The 22,380-nt window shown below is 52.9% G+C and overlaps 1 protein-coding gene across 2 annotated transcripts in view; it reads right to left on the reverse strand.

Moving 5' to 3' along the window:
- The window catches only part of LOC101429838 (transmembrane protein 132B), a 398,604-nt gene that overhangs the window by 92,408 nt on the left and 283,816 nt on the right, over window positions 1–22,380 (reverse strand). For both annotated transcript variants that reach the window (XM_071209744.1, XM_058281218.2), the window contains exon 4: window positions 11,771–11,957. In XM_071209744.1, the coding sequence (XP_071065845.1) occupies window positions 11,771–11,957 (187 nt within the window). The remainder of the gene's footprint in view (window positions 1–11,770; window positions 11,958–22,380) is intronic.

Below are 22,380 nucleotides of genomic sequence, written 5' to 3' on the forward strand. Positions count from 1 at the left end.
GGGTGTTCTAAATCTCTGATCAATGCATAACGCATTTGAGATTGTTTGCTAAATGGTTACAATTGTTCACTTAGCAGAGTCTGAATTTTGAAGTTGTAAATGAAAACAGAGAAGCTAAGTAATGTGCTTAACACAGCAAACTAGAGATGAACTAAAAATTAATATTGGTTTCCCAAACCAGTGCTTAAACCTTCCATCCTGTTTCCCAAGATTCCTTTAGATTAAGGTAGCAGAGGGATCAAGTGTATCTGGAAGATTCTAAAAGGCTTGGTGCTGCACTCCCTTGGAACAGGGAGAGCTGAAATGCACTTTGAGGAGAGGACCCTGTGTGTTTTCCCACCTTGACTCCTCCATGGAGCAAGTACAAGTACAATTGCCTCCTACACACAACGTGGTGGATAAGCTACGTCACAAAGAGCGCTTGGCTCACCCAGCGGATCTGAAAGGCTCCTTTCTCAGTCCTCAGGGTGCGGGTAGGTGCAAGGAGCCAGGGAGGCGGAGGCACTGAGGACCATTTGCCTCCAACCGTGACCGAGATTAACCCGATAAATGCCTGCAGCCCTCTCCTTCCCAGCGCCTGCTGTCCCAGTGAGCATAGTTTATCTCCAGAATAATAAACAGTAGATCTCAACAGCCAAAGTCTGTCTTAGGAAGTGGCATTTTTGAAACTTTCCTGGAGCGAACCATTTCCTGTGGCCTGAAGTCAACTTTAAAGGGATCTCTCATAACAGTAAATATACCCGACCATGGAGGCTTTATTTCTAATTCATGATGCCATCCGGAACCCCTGATGGCTTTATCACAGGGCACCAAAAGAAGCCAGCTCAGTGACACCCCATCTAAAAGTGCATTTGCACTGCCACTTCTCAGTAATTCTGCTGCCTCCTTCCTGGCTAAGCCACTGTCCTGTCTTGCCTGGACCTTGCAGTCACCTCCAAACTCACAGCCCTCCAGGCTACTCCTGCACAGCAACCAGGAAGCCTGACCCCTGCCTGCCTGTCCATGCTGCAGGCTGCCCACCCCTCTGGCCACGTCCTGCTCCACGTTGCCCTGGGCTCATTAAGCCCCCACCCACCACACTAGGCCCCCACCCATCAGGTTATGCCCCCACCTACCATGCCACATCCCCACCCATCAGGCTATGCTGCTACCCACCAGGCAATCCCCCCACCCACTTTACTACACCCCCACCCACTATGCTACACCCCCGCCCACCAGGCTATACCCCCACCCTCTTTACTAGGCCCCCACCCACTATACTAGGCCCCCACCCACTATACTAGGCTCTCCCCACCATGCTATGCCCCCACCTGCTATGCTACGCCCCCGCCCACTAAACTACACCCCTACCCCACTATGCTTCTATGAGCACCCCAAGCCGTTCCTCTCACTGGGTTTTTTGTAAGAGTTTCACAGGTTACAAAAGTTTTCTGTCACATATTCCTCTTTGTTTTGGTTTTTTAATTGACCCTTTAAAAATGTAAAAAACACTCTTAGCTTGTGGGTTGTACAAAAACAAAACAAAACAGGCCTTGGGCCCACAGACTAGGTTTGCCAACCTCCACCCTCGACAACCTGTGAGTGATATGTAGCAGCAGCAAGAGATCAGTCTTTGTTCTTTTAGTCCCTGAGATGCAACAGCAGGCCAATTAATAACCCTGCAGTGGCCTCTAAGTGAACGAGTGGAAGGAAGAGCCCCGCGTCACTCACTTTAAATCAAAAGCTAGAAACTATTAAGCTCAGTGGGGAAGGCATGTTGAAAGCTGAGCCAGACCAAAAGTTAGGCCTCCTGGGTCGGTCAGCCCATTGTGGGTGCAAAGAAAGGTTCTTGAGGGAAGTGAAAAGTGCTACTCCAGTGAGCACACGAATGGTAAGAAAGCAAAACAGCAGTTTTGCTTACATGGAGAAAGTTTTAGTGGTCTGGAGGGAAGACCGAACTGGCCACAACAATCTTAAGTCAAAGCCTAATCCAGAGCAAGGCCCCAACTCTCTTCAATCCTGTGAAGGCTGAGGGAGGTGACCAAGCTGCAGAAGAAAAGCTGGAAGCCAGCAGAGGTGGGCTCATGAGGCTTACAGAAAGACGTCGTCACCCTAACATAAAAGTGCAAGGGGAAGCAGCAAGAGCAGTGTAGACGCTGGAGCAAGTTACCCAGAAGATCTAGCTAAGATCACGGATGAAGGTGGCTACACTAAACAACACATTTTCAGCATAGATGAAACAGCCTTACGTTGGACAAAGATGCCACCTGGGGCTTTCCTGGCTAGAGAGGAGAAGTCAATGCCTGGCTTCAGAGCTTCCAAGGACAGGCTGACTCTCTTGTTAAGGACAAGTACAGTTGGCGGAATGAACCAAGGCTCCACTCACCATTCTAAAACTCCTAGGGCGCTGGGGAACGGTGCTCAATCTGCTCTGCCTGTGCTCTATGGATGGAACAACAAAGCCTGGATGGCAGCACAGCTGTTGTTATCTTCCAGAAGTAAAATGCTGCTAACATCAGCTGTGGTGACACTGGTGCTAAATGTGCCGTGGAGTCCACTGGGGTCTTCACGACCCTGAGAAAGCTGAGCTCACTTGAAGGGGGCGCCAAGAGAGTCGTCTCTGTCCCGCTGGCTGATGTCCCCATGTCTGTGATGGGCGTGAATCCTGGAAGTCTGTCAACTCCCTGAAAGTTGTCATCCATGCCTTCTGCATGCCCCCACCCTGGCCAAGGTCATCTGTGATAACTTTGGCATCGTGGAGGGACTCATAATCTCTGTCCACGGCATCACTGCCTCCCAGAAGATTGTGGATGGCCCCTCCAGGAAACTGTGGCATGATGGTGTGGGGCCACCCAGAACATCATCCCTGCATCTACCAGTGCTGCCAAGGTGGTGGGCAAGGTCATCCGATAGCTGAATGGGAAGCTCACTGGCATGACCGTCAGCATTTCCATTTCCAGTGGCCAAATATGATGACATCAAGAAGGTGGTGAAGCAGGCATCAGGTGGCCCCCAAAGGGCATCCTGGAAGATACTGAGGACCAGGTTGTCTCCTGTGACTTTAACAGTGACAGCCATCCTTCCCTTTTTTATGCTGGGGCTGGCATTGCCCTCAAAGACCACTTTATCAAGTGCACCTCCTGGTTGGTACAGCAACAGGGTGGTGGACCTTATGGTCTACACAGCCTCCAGGAAGTAAGAGCCCCCTGGACCCCTGTCCCAGCAATGGCGTGAGAGGGAGAGAGAGCTGTCAGCTGCTGGGGACTCCTAGCCCCAACTGAGTCCCCCAGTTCGGAGTATCCCCCCCCTCCACTGCTTCCATCCCAGACCTCTGGAAGAAGGGGAGAGACTCAGAGGGCCCCACCTCTTCCTTGTCATGTACCATCAATAAAGCACACTGTACCCAGCCAAAAACAAAAACAAACAAACAAAAACCTGGCTACTGAATATTTGAATATTTGAAGCTCACTGTTAAGACCTATTGCTCAGAAAAAAAGGATTCCTTTCAAAATATTACTGTTCATGGACAATGTGCCTTGTCACCCAAGAGCTCTGATGGAGATGTGCAGTGACATTTAAGGGATAAAATGGAGCGCCTTCATCAACAAGGGAGAGGCAGTGAGCAAAGACAGCAGTCTTTTCGGGAACAATGGTGGGAGCTGATGATGCAAGGAGGATGCCTTTAGTACGGGACCTGGGTAAAGGGTTAATATTAAACCAGTGGAGGAGTTAGAGTCTGTATCTGAACATAAGTGTAATGAACCTTGACAACGTAAAAGAATCTATAAAACCATTAAGCGCCAGGCGGGGGAGTGGCAAGCAGTCTAAGGGCACTCTTTAGTCATCTTCCCAAGAACGAGCCAGTTATGCCAACACTGTCCAGCAGGACTCTCTTCACTGACAGAATGTCCTCTGCTCACGTTGTCCATTACATGCCCTCTGGCCACAAGTGACTACTGAGCACCTGGATTTGGCTGGTGCAACTGAGGAACTGCATTCTTTATTGAATATTCATTCATATAAATTTAAAAGCCACGTGTGGCCAGTGCGTATCATATTGGACAGCACAGCTTCTATTCTAGAGTTAAATCGTGTTACCCAGAAGAGCAGAAGTAGAGGTGGTGGCAATAACAATCATCTCGTACTGTCTCCGCTCGATGTCTTTTTTCCCTTGATGACAGCAATATGGGAAAAACCAGTACCTCTTGTAATCAACTAATATTTTATGAAGTTCAGAAATTTCACATTAGATTCTCTGTCTCCAGGTAAATATAACCAAAAGGGAGGGTTCAGCACTTCTTACAAAGAAACGGGCAGAGTATGATTTCATTTTTCCAAACATCATGTCTGTGTATCCGTCCCGCCGTATAGTGGGGAATGACGGCTCTCTGATAGCACTGATGGTATTTTGTGGTGCTTGGATGTGAGGTGACTTTTCAATGTTGCTTAAGTTTTATAATGAGTAGGTATTTTAGTAAAAACAATAAGTTCGCCCAGGGAAAAGCGCGCAGGGTCCTCTGTGGAGGGGCAGGGGGCAGGTGCCCGGGGGTGCTGGGTGGGCTGCAGGAGGCGCCCCTCACTCACACTCAGAGGACCTGGCGTCCCTGGAGAGCAAAGGGCGCGGCCTGGCGCAGGGGCGGAGGGGCCTGCGGGGGAGGGGCGGGCCGGGCCTCGGGCCACGAGCTGGTCTGCGGCGCCATCTAGTGGCCAGGCCGGGGGCGCCCGGGAGTCCCGATCCTGGAGGAGAGGCGTGGAGGCCTGGGGAGAAGCCACCTGGGCGGTTTCAGAAGCGGCTCGGCTGGGTTCTGGAAGAGGCTCTGCAAGAACGCGCACAGGAGCTCATCTGCCCTCCTCCCGGCGGGGCCGAGCCGCAGCGGGGGCGCCCGGGGCGGGGGCTGCGTCGCTCTTTACCAGCGGCCTGTTAGCACTTAGTTTGCATTTCAGCCCCATTCTTACATGTCTCCTTTTTTAAGCATGCTGGCATTCTGATAAAAAAATCCTTAATATCTGTCACATATTTGTGTGACAAACACTGCATTTCCTCCTCCTAAGAAGCAATAAAGTTACTGCGGTGGGAACTGTTTTACCTTTTAAACACACCCGAGGTTTCCAAGGCAGCAAGGCCACACGGCTCAGGTAAAGGGCAAGCAGGCCTGGGCGGGGGCTGCCTCCCCCTCAGCATGCAGCAGCGCCCAGGCTGGGGGGCTGCGGGCGCCACTCTACAGGCCGCTTCGCTCCCTGGCTTTTCTCAACCGTCTCAGGCTGGGAGGGACAACTGGCCTCTTCATGACTCCACGCGGCGATAAGTAATCTAGATCCCCGTCCACAGTCAAGGTGATCTTTTCTTATTTTTTCTTTTTCTGAAGATTGACTCCTGTAAGGGGCGTAAAACAGGAGCAGAAAGCTCTTCACATAATCACCCTCGACTGAGTTCATCATCCTGGACTCATCACCCAACAAAGCAGGGCAATTCCAAGGAGCATGGCTTGAAGGGGCCCTGGAATGCTGGGTTTTGTGATAGATGTCAGAGATGCTAATGGGATAGACCAAGAGTTTAAGAATGTGTGGATTTGGCCCAATGGATAGGGCGTCCGCCTACCATATGGAGGGTCCATGGTTTGATCCCCAGGGTCTCCTGACCCATGTGATGAGCTGGCCCATGTGCAGTGCTGATGCACACAAGGAGTGCCATGTCATGTAGGGGTGTCCCCACATAGGGGAGCCCCATGTGCAAGGAGTGTGCCCCACAAGGAGAGCCACCCCACGGGAAAAAAGTGCAGTCTGCCCAGGAGTGGCGCCACACACATGGAGAGCTGACGCAGCAAGATGATGCAACAAAAAGAGACACAGATTCCCGGTGCTGCTGCGAAGGATAGAAGCAGTCACAGAAGAACACACAGCAAATGGACAGAGAGCAGACAACTGGGGGGGGGGGGGGGGCGGAGGGAGGGGAAGGGGAGAGAAATAAATAAAAAAATAAATCTAATAAATAAAAATGTGTCCTGCCCTGTTCCTGCTGCAGAAGCACCTGGAATTCTACTACTTTGTTCTACCCACTGACAACCACCCATTTGTTTCCTGAACTTGTTTCTCTGGGTCTATTTTCCCCTTTCCCCTTCAGAAATTATATGTCAACAAAGGTTTTCTAAAATAGACGCAGGTCACCTGAACCAAACATCTTAAAGGGTTTTGTTGTGTTTTTTTCCTTCTTTTCCACTCAGCTGCCTCCAGTTCACTCTCCAGGAGCAATCCTTTTATATTGTATGTTTCTGACTGGGTGTTAGGAAATGGCTGTCTCCATTCTGGACCACTGTGGTGATGGGTTTCACTGCCCCGGGCATGGCAGGAGTGCGGGGGACGGGGCACACCTGTGGTCACTGCCCACAGCAGCATCCACAAAGCTCGTGGCTTGCATCTCCTCCAACCAAAATAGTGATTTCTGGTCACTTGTAAAGTGTACCCACGAGACACACATCCTCCTTGACAGTTTGGAATTGCTCCCGTGGAGCTGAGAACAGTTTGGGTCAACCAGGAGAGGCCATGTGTACGTAACCAAGGTGACAGCTCTTTCCGGTACACAGGAGAGAACACACAGGACTGAACTGTCTTGTGTATCCGGGACACCTACTGCTAACCAGCGGACAGAATGCCTGCTGTGCAGGGTCTTGAAAAGGTACCTATCCCAACAGTGACCCCTGATGGGCCCCTGAAGTGGGGGTCAACAAAGACAACCACCAGAGGCAGAGTTCTCTTCCCACCCTGGTAACCAGCGCCAAGTCAACGCTACTGAAAGGGACTCTTTAGTAGCCTGGTTAGGGATTGTCTGGAGTCACCGCCTGCTGGAGAAGTTGACAGCGGAGGGTCTGGGCACAATCCAGGACGCAAGGGGCCAGGCTGTGGTGTGGGACCCAGCCCTCTTTCCACACCCACGGCAGCACTGTTCATTGGCCACTGGCTTCCCGCCTCGTCGCCGTGTGCCAGGGTGCTGCCACTTGGACAAGATGTAATGGGGATTTCCACCCCAGGTCAGATGGATTCAGGGCAGGACAAAGAAATTGAAATATCCAAAGTGTTCACGCTCATCAGTAGGGAAATGGCCAGATAAACTGTAGCATATCCTACAGCAGAACACGATGAGCCCTTATGAAAAAACAGATGAGGTGGATCTATTACGACGGGCATAAAAAAGTCTCCAGGACGTATGGCTGATGGTAAAGAGTAGGCTCCGCATAGCGCCCTCTGCTTTAGAAAACACCCACCCACAAAGCAGTGCCATGCGCTTTCTGCAGCCACATGTGCTTGCATGAATACAGAGAGAAAGATAAAGTTTTGGAAGAATAATGAAAATGACCAACACTAGTGAAATGGGGACAGAGGACTGGAAGTGGGAGTTAGTCGATGGCACTTCAGCCTGACAGGAGGCTGTTTTAGGAGAACACGTCAAGCACTATTTACATTTTATTTTTAAAACTTTTAAACAAAACAAATACAAGGCAAAGGACAAGAAACAGACTCACTCACAGGCCTTCAAAGCTTTCTGAAATGCCCTCCTACAAAACAAGAGTTCCCAGAGCTGGGGCTGGCCCCCAGGGGCCCATGTGCCGCAGCCTCTGGGGTAAAGGAGCCCTCCCCAGAGCTGGCTCAGGGACAGGGGGCTCTGGAGACAAAGGCTGCCTCTCTCGGAGCCCTACCGATATGCAAAGCCAACAGGAAGAGGACAAACAGCCACAGTGGGAGTGAGAAAAGACACTGGGGGCAGGAAGCAGGACCATCGCAAGATTTAAGTCCCCACTTGGCCTTTTGGGGTCAGCAGGCACGACGATCTCAGCAAAGAAAGGGCGTCCCTGGGACTCCAGGAGCTTCACTGTGGCTGGTAGGGTGAATCGCAGCCTCTGGCCAGCGGCCTGGGCGCTTCAAACAAGTGGGTATTTTGCTGGTCCTGTGCCAGCAAATCAAACAAAAACGCACTGTTCAACGTGGCTGCTCCCTCTCTGCTCTGCAGACCATATATCCTCATTCTGGGCTGGGAAAACCTCTCTCTCTCTCTCCCCCTTCTTCCTACCATCAAAGGCACCTCTCCCTCCCCACTCCCTTCCCAAATGTGTAGAATGCCTGTGCTGAGGCTAATTTACAAACCCACACAAAAAGTATCATCTCCCCGGGGTGCATTTCCCACTATCTGGGCTGAGGTTTGAATGAGATTCCAGAGGCAGGAAGAGACTTCCAGGTAGAAGGCAAGGCCAAGCAAAGGCCCTGGGGTGGAAAAGAATGTGGCAGCAGAAAGTAAGAGGGAGAGTGGGGAGGGGAGGCCGGGGGGCAGGAGCGGGCAGTGGATGGCTGAGGAGGGCGACTCTTACCTGAGGGAAGTGAGCAGCCAGGGAGGGCTGGAGGCAGGAGCCGCATATCAGAGTGGCATGTGGTGGCATGTGGTGGGTAGTTGGGAGGTATGGAGGGTGTCTGTAGGGAGACTAAGAAGCTGTGACAGTCATCAAAGGTGGGCTTCGAGCAGGGGGCAGCCAGTGGGAGTGGAGAGAAGGGGGTGGGCCTGGGGGCTCTGCGTGCCGGTCCTAGCTCCACCTCTTCACACGCCACATCATAATGAAAAGATGTATCCCAGCGCCGCCTGCCCGTGGCCACTTGGTCGGCATGGCCCCGGGCCCCAGCCAGTGCCTGACAATGCCCTGCTCAGGAAGTATTTGTTAAGAGGCCCGATCTCGAGTCCAAATTCAGCGTTCCTTCGCGTGTTTTCATACCTAAATCAGACGGTGCTACTTATCCAGCCCCTGTGGCTTCCCAGGATAAAACCCTGTGCATGTCCTAAGGAGGCCTGCAGGAGGCGCCCCTGCTGGAAGTCAGGGAGCCCAGGGTGCTGGGTGGGGAGGACACACACACACATCTACACAGACATACGCAGGTAAATATACATGCGCACACACACACGTCTTTAATTCCATTTACCTCTAACTGAGCTTAGGCATTTATTTCCATGACAAATGTGGGCAGCAAATCAAAGTGGAATTGACAGTATCAAGCTCTCATCGCCAATGAAAATCACAGATTTTTCACACCACACTCCACGTGTTGCAGGTATCTCAAAAGGGTTTTTGCGCTCAATGCTCCTTCGAAGTTCTAGCAGGCACACAAACACTGGCTGAAATAAAGAAACACTGGTGCCCAGGCCTTGTTGTATGGCCACAGAGGAGTGTGATTATCTTTTTGCTCTCACCCATGCTCCCAGTTGCCTAGAAACTCATGCAGTCTGTTCATTTTTCTATTCCAACCTTTTTGAAAGATAATGTGTTTTTTTATTTGCATGCGCAGAGCTGGGCTTTTTAGTTTTAAGAACTGGAGTTGAAAGGTGGGCTGGAGCCTGAAAGGCCAAGCCACCCACAGAAATAAGCTCAAAGCTCCGTAATTAGACAGAAAACCTACCAGAAGTGAAAGGAAGAGAAGGGACACAATGGAGGAAAAAAGAAAACTTGTGTCAAAAGGATGGTGGGGGTGGAGAGGTAGGGGGAGCACCACGTGCCCCCCAGCCTGGCGCTGCAGCCAGTGGTCCCTAAGCCAGAGGCCAGCCCTGCCCAGCGCGGTCAGCCCGGGGGGGGCACTCACCTCACAGAAATGCCCTGGCCTCCGGCACCGCCGCCGGCGAGCTCGGGAGGGAAGGCAGGGGAGGGAAGGCAGGGGAGGGAAGGCAGGGGAGGGCTGCGCGGGGCGTTGGCGCCTGGGACGCGCCTCCCTGGAGGAAACGCAGGCGGGGAGTGGACGCCCTCCCTGGGAAGGGCCGCCTCTGCCCTGCGCTCCTCTCCCTGCCAGCCTGCCCCGTGGGACCCAGGCCGCGCTTCATTCCCGAGGGCTTCACCTGCGCGCCCCCCACTTCCGTTGTCTCCACCACGTGGGCTGACCCCTGGTGACCCCAGCCAGCACCACGAGGGAAGCCCCCAGGACCCAGCCCTCAGGACGGCATGAGGCCAAAGAAGCTTTGCGGTTGGAGGCCTCCTCAGGAGCCGAGAACAAGCTCCCCTGAGCCCGAGGACCAGGGACACAGCCCGCTCCCAGGCTCCGCAGAGCTTCACTGCGGGGGGCCAAGTGCAGCTTCTGGCCAAGGCCGCCCTCTGCCCTCAGCACTAAAGCAGCGGAGAGAAGGAGCAAGGACTGGGCCCAGCTGTGTCCCGTGGAACCTGGCTTACAGGAACGGCTGGTGGCCGGCCGGGCCTCAGCCTGGTCTAGCTCGGGCCCAGGCCCCGCTCCTCTGAGAACTGGCCCGCTCATGGGGGCGGGCAGGCTCTCCCGCTGAACCCCACCCCCGGCAACGTCAGCGCCAGACCCGCCGTGGCCTGAGCACTGCCAGTGAAGCGCAGAGCGAACTTGTGCGAATTTTGAGTAAGAGATCAACCTAGAGAACTGACAGAGCGCTCCCGAGGGGAAAGCAAGCTGGACAAACCGGGGTTGCCTCCAAACCAAAATGGAAGTCAGTGCGGACGGGCGACCTCCATCAGTCCAGGCTTCAGGAGCCGGATGGCCCCCTCTGGAGCTTGGATAAAGGCACGAGACGCAGCCAGCCAGCACACATGGGCAGTGCCCCCGTGCCAGGCATGTTCCTGGGCTGGGCTCACAGGTGTGGATGAGGCCCACCAGGTGCTGCCCTCGCTGAGCTCACCTGGTGACAGGACAATGGCGGGCCCTTCATCTCAAATAGGGACAAGGCCTTCAGAGAACATAAAAGACGGGAAGGAGATGGGTAGTGGCGGGCGAGGAGGGTGACCGAGGGCCGATTTCAGCCCAGGGAACAGGGGAGGCGCCTCTAACGTTTGAGCTGAGTCCTGCAGGAAGAGGAGGAGCCAGGCTGGGAGATGGGGGGAAACTGTTCCAGGCGAAGAAAAGAGAGAGAAGAGCCAAGTAGCAAGACCTGGGGAACACAGAACTGACCGTAGGACGCAGGGTTTTCACTTGCCAGGATGTTGACTGTGGTGCTGCCTCAAGAGATGGGTGATGAAAGCACCCACAGATGTCCCTGGGACGTCCGGGTGTCCAGAAAGGAAGGCCAAACCAGAGCAGAACACGCCTGGCACATTCTCAGCACCCTGGGCGGCAAAGGGGATCACGAGCCTGCCAGACCCAGGGGCTGTCATCCTCCTGACCCCCAGCGCCTTCCTTTTCAGGCTCGGGGGCTCATCCATGACTCTTCTCAGACGTGGCCCCTCACCCTGGTCAGGCATGGAGCTCCAGCCAAGCCTGGGGGAAGAAATCCTGGCCTTTAGGCCAGTGAAACACAAACACAGGGCGGCTGGGGGGCTCCCAGAGCCCCTCCCATCAGCGGGTCAGCCCCCAGCAAGGCTCTGGCTCTCCACCTGCATTTAGGGTCTGCCAACCCCCACGAGCCCTGGGGACGCTCAGGCAGGTGGCTGGCAAGCGGCTGGCTCCCTGGCTGACAGCTCTGTCGCTGCCACCTAACCCTGCTGCTTTTCAATGAAACCACCTTCACTCAGTGCAGCTCTCAGCCCTGGTGAACATGCAGAGTAAGGCAATCACACACAAGGGCTCCCCGAGACACGGCCCAGCAACGCCCACAAACGACAAGCGGTTTCCACAGTAGACCCCCAGGCATTTCCAAGGAGCCATTATGGACAGCAAGTAAAGAAAATGAAGTTTAGACAGGGAAAAAAGCCTAAACAATGCATCTGGGGCTTGGGAAATAACGGATTATCAAATGTTTCATGTTTCTCTGAATACTGAAAGTGGGTGGAGATCGCTTCCTCGCGACGCTTTTTCCTAAGGCCCAATTTCCTACCATTGCGAGAGGGACGATGCCCACGAAGGTTGTCTGGCTGACAAAGATCTCAGAGACGACCAGCTCGCTCATGGAGGCCTCCCCTGGGTACTCCGCCTGCCAGGTGATCTGCTGCGCCCCAGCCAGGCCACTGCTGTTGTCAATTCCAAAGTCCACTTGCAAGATCTCGTAGAGGGAGCCATTTGCTCTGGAAAACAAACACACGTTAAAGTGCAATTTAAAACCCGAGACTTAGCAGAATGGCAAGAATGTAATGCACTGTCACATTCCCCTTTGTCACCAGAAGAATTATGTCCAAGTCCAACAAGCACATGGTGATGCCAACAGGGCTATTTCCAGGCTGCCCATCAACGGCCTCCTCCTTGGAACAAGCAGACGACCCATCTTCAGGGATGCGTGGAAATCTGACTGTCCCCACTCAACGAGGCATCAGACAGCGTGTCGTGACCAGGCACGCTGCCCAGCTCTCTCCCCTGCCCGTCCCCTCATGTGCCCAAGCCCGGTCCAAGCACCACACACCAGGAATGCCCCTAAACCCCCACATCTGGCTCCACTCTTACTCCACGAGGCACACAGTGGGCTCTGCCTAGTTCTGCTTAGACTTAGCCGTCTGTCTGTGGACCAGTGGAGAGAACAGTGGGGGCGGGGCCTTGGGAGCCCCGGAAGAGGGAAGGGCTTCCTAAGCTACATGAGCAACAGGCAAGGGGTGAGAGCTGATTTTTCATCTCATCTGCTTGAATCCAAGAAAATCCTATGAACCTTAATTCTTGGCTATGAGCCGAGGCTGCATGTGTGCTCATGGAAGGGGGGAGCGTGAAGGAGGTGGTCGGGGACATAAACAAAAGGACAAGTACCTTTTCAGCATCTGTATTCTCCAAAGGTCTCGTCCGCGGCAGAGCCTGCTACGGTGCAGGCTGACTACTGCACTGCGCAGTGCCGGGGCCCACTGAGCGGCGCACACCCCTCCAGCCCCGGCTTTGGGAAGCACCGCTGATCCGTCAGCCTGCCTCATCCCCTGGAACCCAGCTTTCCCCAGATCTGAGGAACGTGGCCCCAGCGAGACTGACCCACAAGCTGCCCAAGGCCTGAGTCACACCAACCAGCCTGACCAGTGGCCCCTGACTGCCACCGGGCTGGCCCGGACTGAACTGGGCTGGAAGCCTCTGCCCTGCCTCGCTGGGGCCAGGGCACAGTCGCCACCCACACCCCCGACTGGCAGCCTGCACAGAACGCGTCGCCAGCCACTCGCCAGAGAGGATTCTCCCACCTTGGATAGCTCCCCCATGGCCCTTAGGGCTGACGTAAGAACTGGGGATCCCCAACCAGATTCCCCCACACACGTCAAGATGTCCTCAGATACAGTGGGGGACTGACAAAGCCGGGTGGTCCTGGCCTGCCTCACGTGAAATTCTACCCAGAGCAGAGTCATCTTTGACTCCACATCACCTCGTTTCCCTGTAGACTTGAGGAAACTCTGCGGCACTGCACAGCCCAGGGAGGTGGCCTCTGGCCACAAGCGGCATTTACATTTAAATGTAACCTAGATGAAAACAAGTACAATTTAAAGTGCAGGCCCTCGCTCCCACCAGCCTCATTTCAAGTGCTCAGGAGCCTCACGTGGCCAGCGGCTGCCGCACTGGACAGCGCAAATGCAGGGCAGATGGCTTGCTTTGTATCCTGGGCAATCCAGGTACGCTCTTCCAGCCTCAGTTTACGCCGCTGAGAAGGGGAAGTCACAGTCACATGTGTCTCCCCTGGTGGTAGAGTTATGAGGCTGGGGCGTGTCAAGGGGGGTGAACTGGCCCATTCATTACCATGCACACATACTCTGACCACCCTGGAGTCAGAGAGCCCCAGCTTCGGCCCAGTCCAGGGGCTCCCACGGGCAGACACAGCCTGGTGGTGCTGCCTGAGCCCAACCCGGGTGCTGTGAATCCTCAAGGATCCGGCTGTGCGAGGCACTCAGCGCCAGGAGAAAAGGCGTGTTGACAGACCCTGGGCTCCTGGAAGGATGGGGGGTGGGCGCACGGGGCTCCCCCACAAGGGGACCCGTGTTTTCCTGGGCTGGAGAGATTTCAGGAACTTTGGTAGGGAGGCATTTAGTTTCCAGCTTCGGTCACCCCCATTTCCCATCCAGCCTCGAGTCTCCTCTCTGGTCAGAGGATCCTCTGCCTAGCATCTGTTCAGCCTCGCCCTTCAGCCTTTTCCTGGGCTGCTCCGTGTGTCTAACCAGAACCAAGGAGCTGCTGCTAATACCCACTGGGTCCTCGGTGCACTGCAGGCCTCGGAAAATGCCAAGAAAGAGGAAGTCCAGCGAGGTTGGAGATGAAGCACAACTCTGCCAGTGGCCGTTTCGCCCAGCTAAATCCGCACTGTGGGCATGGGTGGAGAAGGGCCAGGCCTTGGCAGGTGGGGCGGGGTCTGTGTGGGCGGGCTGAGCCCTGCTGTGGGCCCTTCCTTCTCCTCTCTGACTTCTGGCCTGGGACATGGACCGCCCATAGAAATTCTACAAAGTCCGCGGGTCAACCACCATGTGTCCATTTATTTCTAAAGATTTCTTTATTACTCTCCCCCTCCCCCTCATTGTCTGCTCTCTGTGTCCATTTGCTGTGTGTTCTGTGTCCACTTGCATTCTCAGTGGCACCAGGAGTCTGTGTCTCTTTTTGTTGTGTCATCTTGCTGCATCAGCTCTCCGTGTGTGCAGCGCCACTCCTGGACAGGCTGTGCTTTTTTCACGCACTCCTTGCGCATGGGGCTCCCCTATGCGGGGGACACCCCTGCGTGGCAGGGCACTCCTTGCGCGCATAAGCACTGCATGTGGGCCAGCTCACCACATGGGCCAGGAGGCCCTGGGATTGAACCCTGGATCTCCTATGTGGTAGGCGGACGCTCTATCCATTGAGCCACATCTGCTTCCCCATGTGTTCTTTAAAGTCATTTCCCTCAAACCCGAGGCTGGAGGTCTTATACTTCCAGGCAGCTGGCACGCTTGCTGGGAAGTTCACATCCATGGAGATGGGTTCATAACTATGAATTCTGCCTGTGCCTGGTCTAGTCTTACTAGGCCTTTGACATTTAGAGAAGTGCTGAACAGTTCTCTCAGGTGAACCATTACCAGCTGCCTTGCAGGAATCAAGATCGGTGTTTCAGCCACGAGCTGTTCACGAGTCCTGTTTCCCCGGGGTAGGAAGGGCGGGCATGTGTGCCTGCATGCCCGAGTGCGTGCATGAGGGCTGGGGGCTGAGTGGAAGTGGCCGCACTGCGTGGCTGCTCTCTCCTTCAGCGGGAGCACACGCCGCCTTCCCAAAGGACAGGCCTCCTGAAGGCCTGGTGCCCAGGGAGCTGCACCTCTCCTAAAAGCTGTCTCCCCACGATCCCAGGACCCCCGAAGCAGGGCTGAGGCCACTTGTGGCTGCTCAGTGGGACTGCAGCTCAGAAATGTCTGCAAGAAGGAGGCGAGGGGAAAGTGGGGGAAGGGACAGCACCCCGCCCCACCCCTTGTGCCCAGGGACCGGACCCAGCTATTTCTCAGCAGGGAACTTACTGACAATAATGGCTGTTTAGCAGGGGACAAGAGGGAGGGAGATGGAGGGAGGGAGGAGGAAGATGGGCAAGAGAGGGAGAAGGGGGCAGGGAGGGAAGGAAAGAGGGAAGGAGGGGGGGAGAGGAAGAAAAGGGGGAGGGAGGAGGGAAAGTGGGAACGGGAGGGAGGGAGGGAGGGAGGGGGAGGAAGGACAGAAAGAGTGAGCGAGCTCAAAGTCTTGACCTGTTCTCCAGCAAGTGGTCATTTACTGGGATTGCTCCCCCCACCTTCTGGATGGTGCTGAGTTGCCAGGCTGAGATGGTGAAGCGTCCCCACATGGGTTGTCCTGGAAACCGTGCAGAGAGGCTGCATCTCTGGGCTCAGAGCCTCTGTTTTCTCCGAGGAACCTTCTTTCTAGGCATTAACTTAAAGGCCGACCTGAAATCAGGGTGAACACTGAAGAAGGACCACAGTGAAGAAATGCTCCTGGAAAGGGGCTCACTCAGTCACTCCCAGCGGGCGCCCTCCAAGGCTGAGCTCCGGTCTCCCTCCAGAGGAGCCCGACACAGCATCTGCTCTGTCTGCAGCTGCTGGCCTAGTGCCTGGCAAACTGCAGGAATTCAACAAGTATTTGTTTAATTCACTGAACATCCTCAAAAGGCTACAGGGCACCCAGTGAAATCCTGGAGGATGTCACTTGTCCTAGAAAACAAAGAACTACCAGCCAGCTGAGCCTTGAGCCCCTCCTCACGCTGGTTAAGTCTCCTGATGCACCCTCTGCCTCCACCAAGAGAACATGAATTCTTCAAAGGCCAGAGCCTGTGCTGACAACGTCCTCACTCCCAGTCTCACTACCGTACCTGGCACATTCAGCTCATCAGTATCATTTATCAAGCAACTACTATGTGCCAGGCCCTGGGAATTCACTGGCAGGCAGAACGAACAGTGCCCCACCTTACCAGTCAGGTAAAGAACAAGGTAATTTCAGGTAATGATTAATGCAATCATAAAAATAAAAGAGGAAGGTTTAATTTGTTTTTAAGAAGTTCAAGGAAACGGACTTTGGCCCAGTGGTTAGGGCGTCCGTCTACCATATGGGAGGTCCGCGGTTCAAACCCCGGGCCTCCTTGACCCGTGTGGAGCTGGCCATGTGCAGCGCTGATGCGCGCAAGGAGTGCTGTGCCACGCAAGGGTGTCCCCCGCGTGGGGGAGCCCCACGCGCAAGGAGTGCGCCCTGTAAGGAGAGCCGCCCAGCGTGAAAAGAAAGAGCAGCCTGCCCAGGAATGGCGCCTGCCCAGGAATGGCACCGCCCACACTTCCCGTGCCGCTGACAACAACAGAAGCGGACAAAGAAACAAGACGCAGCAAACAGACACCAAGAACAGACAACCAGGGGAGGGGGGGAAATTAAATAAATTAATAACCTTTAAAAAAAAAAAAAAAAAAAGAAGTTCAATAAAACTTTATGATAAAAATATAAAGATAGAAATTTTAAACATAATTTTAAAAAACTGGAGAGAATGAAAGAGCATTTGGGAATGTCTCCATAAGAAACCGACATTGGAGCTGAAAACTACGGATGAATAGAAGCCACCCCGATACTCAACAAAGTTTTGTTGAATAAACGAGCACATCTATTTTAAGTTTAAAAAAAAATTATGGGAAAATGTTATCCCAAACCATGAGCATGAACACAAGGTGCTAAATAAAAAAGAAGTTCCCTCAAGCCTTTATTCAAATGCCAAGCTCCTCATTAAAGCCTGCACTGACCACCCCGTTTAAAATCTCACCCCCCTCCCTGCAATTCTGATCCCCTTACCCCCCTGTAAGTTTCCTGTAGCATTTCCCTTCAAATCAAGTTATTTCATTGTGAAAATGCCTGTTTTGCTCACTAATGTACCCACAGTGCTTGGAACACTGCCCAGGACATAGTAGATGCTCATTAAATATCTCTTGAATGAATGAATGTATGAATGAATGAACAAGCAAACAAACGAACTATTATCAAACAACAGTTTGAGAAAGTCTTAGAAGAACCCATGCTAAATGAGAACAGACACTATGCTGCAGGGGTGGGGGGATGCAGAGCCCCAGAAGATGGCAGGTCACGAAGGTGTCCTGAAGGTCAGGTTGGGGCTGAGCCCTGAAGAATGGGGCTGCATGACAGGCAACCACTCCAGGACCCCCAGCACACCCGCTGCCCCCTTTGCACATCTCCCCGCACCACCAGTCCTCCCAGAGTGGAACAGGGAAGACACCTGCTCCCTGTCCCCTCAGTGGGCAGAGGTATTTTGTCTGTCTTTCTGCCTGTTGGACAAATCTTTCCATCGTGAGCTAATGGCCAGCTCAGAATCGTGCATGAATAAATTTAATCATCACCTTCTGCCATTTCATAAAATCCACACTGCCTCCTCACTTACATTTTGTCAAAAGCAGCGCTGCTCCCTCTGAACTTGCTATAGAAACATTTCCAGCCGACAACCCAGGCAGTGGTTGGCATCAGAAGTCTAGAGTCTGAAAGTATTTAAGGGTCCCCAGTCTAGAAAAGGGATTTCTTATCTTTGGGGGCCCAAAGCATTTTCTCCTTATGGGGTTGGTTTCCTGGCTCCCTACCATCAAACTGCTGAACAGGACTTTTTAAAATTCTAGGACTATATCAATCAATGGAAACAGCCCAAGAATGGGGGTTCTTTTCTTGCATTCCTGGCTGATGGGGAAGTTAAATAGAAAACTCAGAGGCTGCAACCTGGCACCATGTGGGCTTTGTTAAACCACGCCCCAACCACGGTTGTACGAAATTTGAATTGGCTGCGATATTTTTAAACGAGAAGATTCTACACCAAAGGCAATGAGTTGGTCTTTCTGGCTTCTCTGGAAAAAACTGGAAGACCAGGCAACACTATGCCACATTCCTACAGGGCAACCATCAGCCAGGGCAGCCCAGGTGCCACCCTCTTCAACGGGACTGGCACTCTCCACAAGTCCTGGACCGCTCCGCTCATTTATTACAGCCCTGGGGTCCCTGGAGGCACTCGTGATCCCTGAGGAACCTGGGCTCCGACTTCTGGGAGATCCCTGAGGAGCTGTCTTCCTAGCTTGCAGACCATCTTTAGGCCCTCCAGAGCTCTGAACGCCCCACCCCCGTCCACAGGGCAGGAAAGTGATGTTGATGTTATCACCGACCCCCTCCTTGGCCTTAGCCACGGCCTCTGGACTCAGAGCTGACCCCTGACTTCAGCTGGGCCAGGGACACTTCCTAGGAATGTGAAATTCCTACTGAGAAATCTGATCTGGGCTGCTTTCTCGAGCAGGGATGTGCAGTCTCAGCAGCCGGGGTGAGCTCTGCTGGCACGTGGACTCTGCTGGTCAAGGTGTAACTAGACTCAGATGGGCCAGTCTTCCCCGGGGGGGGGGGGGGGGACAGGGGACAATAAGCCAGCCTGGCATCCTCCCATTGGGTTTTGGTCCATTGATTTGCTACCGTCTCTTCTCTCACTTTATCACTATCTGGAAGACCAGAGCTACCTGTTTCATGGCAAAGGGGATCATGGTGAGTTGTTTTTCTGATATCTATTTATTTCATTCATAAATCCCAGTGTGGGATTTTATTGCCTAAAGGGAAAAAAAAAGTGATTATCTTTAGTTTGCCTCCAGCATGAAGTTCGAAAGTGAAATTAGGCCCTAGAAAGTACAGCACCATATGATTACTTTAAAAAGTGAATGATATGGTTTTTTGTATGTATCTGGTTGTTAACAACTATTTAAGAAAAGAAAGAAAAGGAGGAAGGGGATAAGAACTGGGAAGGGAGATTACAGTGAAAAGGAGGCAGTGGAGATGAAAATGGAATTCCCAGTCCTAGGGGAGTGCTCCCTCCTGGTCCCACTGCCTGGAACCCAGGCTCGCTCTTCGCAGGCTCCCAGGAAGCGCCCCGTATCCCCACAGCCTGTACTCCTTTTTGCTTAAGCTAGGTCTAATTAGAATCTTTTTCTTTCCACAATTGTTAAAAAATCCCGCTAATATATACACATCCACTCTTGTGCCTTAAGCCACAGTCTAGTGACCACGAATAAAGCTTGATTTCTGGGGGAAGACTTCCTCATTAGGGATTTCAGTTTCATTCTATGGGCTCAGACAGACAGAAGGAAGACGAGAGATTGGCCTGAAACTTGCAAAAGCCCAGGCAGGCCTGGTCTATGGTCCTTTTCGACCACTTCCCTGCATCTTTCCATTTATGTGACCAGCTCTAATAAGAAAATCACTTTCTCTCTTCATACTCTTTTCTATACTTTTCTCTCATCAGGCAATATTTTATTTAAAAATAGAAAGATGTCCCCAACTCTCTCTTGTTTGATAGAGTCTGTTCTTGTTTAAATCTCAAATACATTTTTCTGGCTTAAATGCTCCAAGAAACTCTCCATCCGGCTCCTAATCAGTAAGCTAACCCAAAAGGTAAGCCCACCATCACCCCATTTCCCCACCACCAGAAATTGATGTCATATTCTTTTTCTTTTAAAACATTTTAACATACCTTGCAGGCCGGTAAGAGTGACCTTATTTTTGCTTACCAACACTTTCCCAGAGCTGAAAACAATAAATCTGGATAACGAGCAAACACTTTAAGCACCTCCGCTTTCTCGGCTGCCAAGTCCACGACAATTTCTCACCCTCCCTTCCAGCTCACTTGATTTTATCAGCATCACCATGACAAGCCCGAAGACAGCTAGGACAATTGCCACAATTATTTTTTTCTTCCCTCTGCCTCTGGCTTTCTGACAACATCCCAAACCCCTTCCAGGAAATTCAGCTCAGAAACCATCTTCCACTGACTCCCCAAATATGACTTTTAGGAGTTCGGTCCTCTCTTAGTCGCTCCCCATTACCAACCTTGAGGAAAGCTCTTGCTATCTAAAATGACTTATAGATCCTCATGACACCTATTCCTATTTAGGTCTCCTTAAAGAATAAAGAACATGCCGCCTGATGCAGAAATAATGGGGTATCAGATCTTAATTCTCCTTGGGGTTCCCAAAGTAGACAGAGATCCGTGGCTTTGCCAGAGAGTGGAATTGGAGATTTGCATTTCGCTTTGTAAAATAATATTAATTTTGAATAAATAATACACTCACAGGATTCAAGATTCAAAAAATATAAAAGAAAATAATGGAAAGCTTCCTCCCACCACTCCCTGGACCTGCAACTGCCCCCCTACCAGCCAACAAAGCCATGATTAGTTTCCTGCTTAGCCCTCCCAGGTGTCCCCTGTGTCTGCAGTGCAAATGTGTGACTGTGGCCTCGATGGACACGAACGGTGCACACTCCATGAACTTTGTTCTGCATCTAGAACATCTGAGCTCTGACCCAAAGACAAATGAGAGCTGTGGGCGTGCTCCTCACTGACCATGGGGGCTCTGGCCTGGACCTCACGGCACAGTCCCACGGTCCCCAGTGGCCATGGTAGCCCAGCATGGGAGGGGTAATCAGCATTGCATGACTGAACCGTGGGGAACCCCAGCTGAGGCAGGTCACCTGGTCAAGGAGATGCATGGCCAGGTCTCACCACCTGCCTGCCCCAGCACCACATTGGGGAGATGCCAAACATCACACCCATTCATTTATCCATCCAGGTGCACCGGGCTGCTGTGTCTCCAGTCCTGCACAGGCCAGCTACACACAAGGGCAGAGGCGCCTACAGAGCACTCGATTTACCTTGCCAAGAGCCTGCTTCTCAGGGCAGCCTTTCTCTGCCAGGCTCTGTAGACTGCTCTGCCCCATCCTGGCTAGGGCCTCATTAGGTGGGCCGTCTCCCCAGGCCTCGTGGACTGGGAGGCCCCTCCAAGGGACAGCAGCTGCTAATGAGGCCAGGGTCCAGGGACTGCGCCCTCTGCACAATGATTAGCCGGATTCTCCCCAGTGGCCCTGGAACCCCCTTAAGTCCAGCACCCAGCCAGCTACTCTGCTCAGCAGGGAGCCAGCTGACACCTGAGCTGCAAGCAGGGCCAACTGGCCTGTACAAAGGATAACAAGGTGCTTTCCATTAGGGGGACAGTAGAACTGGATGACCAGGGCTTTGCTCGTGGCCAGTCGATGACCAGGGCTTTGCTCTTGGCCAGTCGAGCAAAGATCAGGCCGAGGAACACTGCCTCAAGGAATGCTGGGTTTCCCTATAGCAAAATCTAAGAGAGGCCACCGGTGCTATTACATAAATATATATTAAAAATATCCATCATAGAATAAGCTGGATATTTTCACTTCCCTTGCTGAATCCACACCTCACGCAGATGAAAGAAAGCCCAAGCCTACAAAGATCTCCAAGGCCCTGCTCAGCCTGGCCTCCTCTGCCCCGACAGCAAGTTACCTCCCTGAGCACACCTGCTGCCACTCCCCTCCCCTCCCCCTGTTCGCTCCCCCAGCACAGGTCTTCTGCCTCGGGGTCTCTGCACTTGCTCACCTGCCACCTGGATGGCTCACTCCCACCCTCAGGACTTGGGTCCGATTGGCTCCGATGCTGCCCACTCAGACCCGCCTCATGCCCTGGTGACCCCGTGGTTGCCTGCCCTGCTCTCCCCCCACAGCTCGCATGCCTACCCCATCTGACAAGCTATACTTGAAGCACCTGTTTTTGCCCACTAGATTGTAAGCTCAATGAGGCAGTGATTCTGTCTACATGTTCCCAGCAACGCCTCCAGCACCCAGAAGAGTACCTGGCACAGAGGAGGCGCACAATAAATACACATTAGACGTGGACGGACAGACAGGTGGATGGATGGATGGATGGATAAGCTGAGAATCACAGCATGAAGACCTTCAATGTGGCACCGCTTCAGTTTCCATGAAGCTTAATGTTCCAGTCGTGGTGACCGAGGCCCCACCACTGCCTGTCCCAGGCTAAGCCCATTCATGCACCATGCATCTCCCAAGATTGGTATTCATCCGTGAGGATCCATGTCATTTTCTGTAAAAGCTTGGGAGATTTTCCTTCAAACCGTCTCCCTTTGTTCAGGAAAAGCTTGATATGGCAAAGCCATGATATGTTGTTATCTCAAAAAGTCTAGCATAAGATTTGACTACTAACTTAGTTGGCATTCA

The sequence above is a fragment of the Dasypus novemcinctus genome, chromosome 19 (genome assembly GCF_030445035.2).
Source record: "Dasypus novemcinctus isolate mDasNov1 chromosome 19, mDasNov1.1.hap2, whole genome shotgun sequence".
Classification (NCBI taxonomy): Eukaryota; Metazoa; Chordata; class Mammalia; order Cingulata; family Dasypodidae; genus Dasypus; species Dasypus novemcinctus.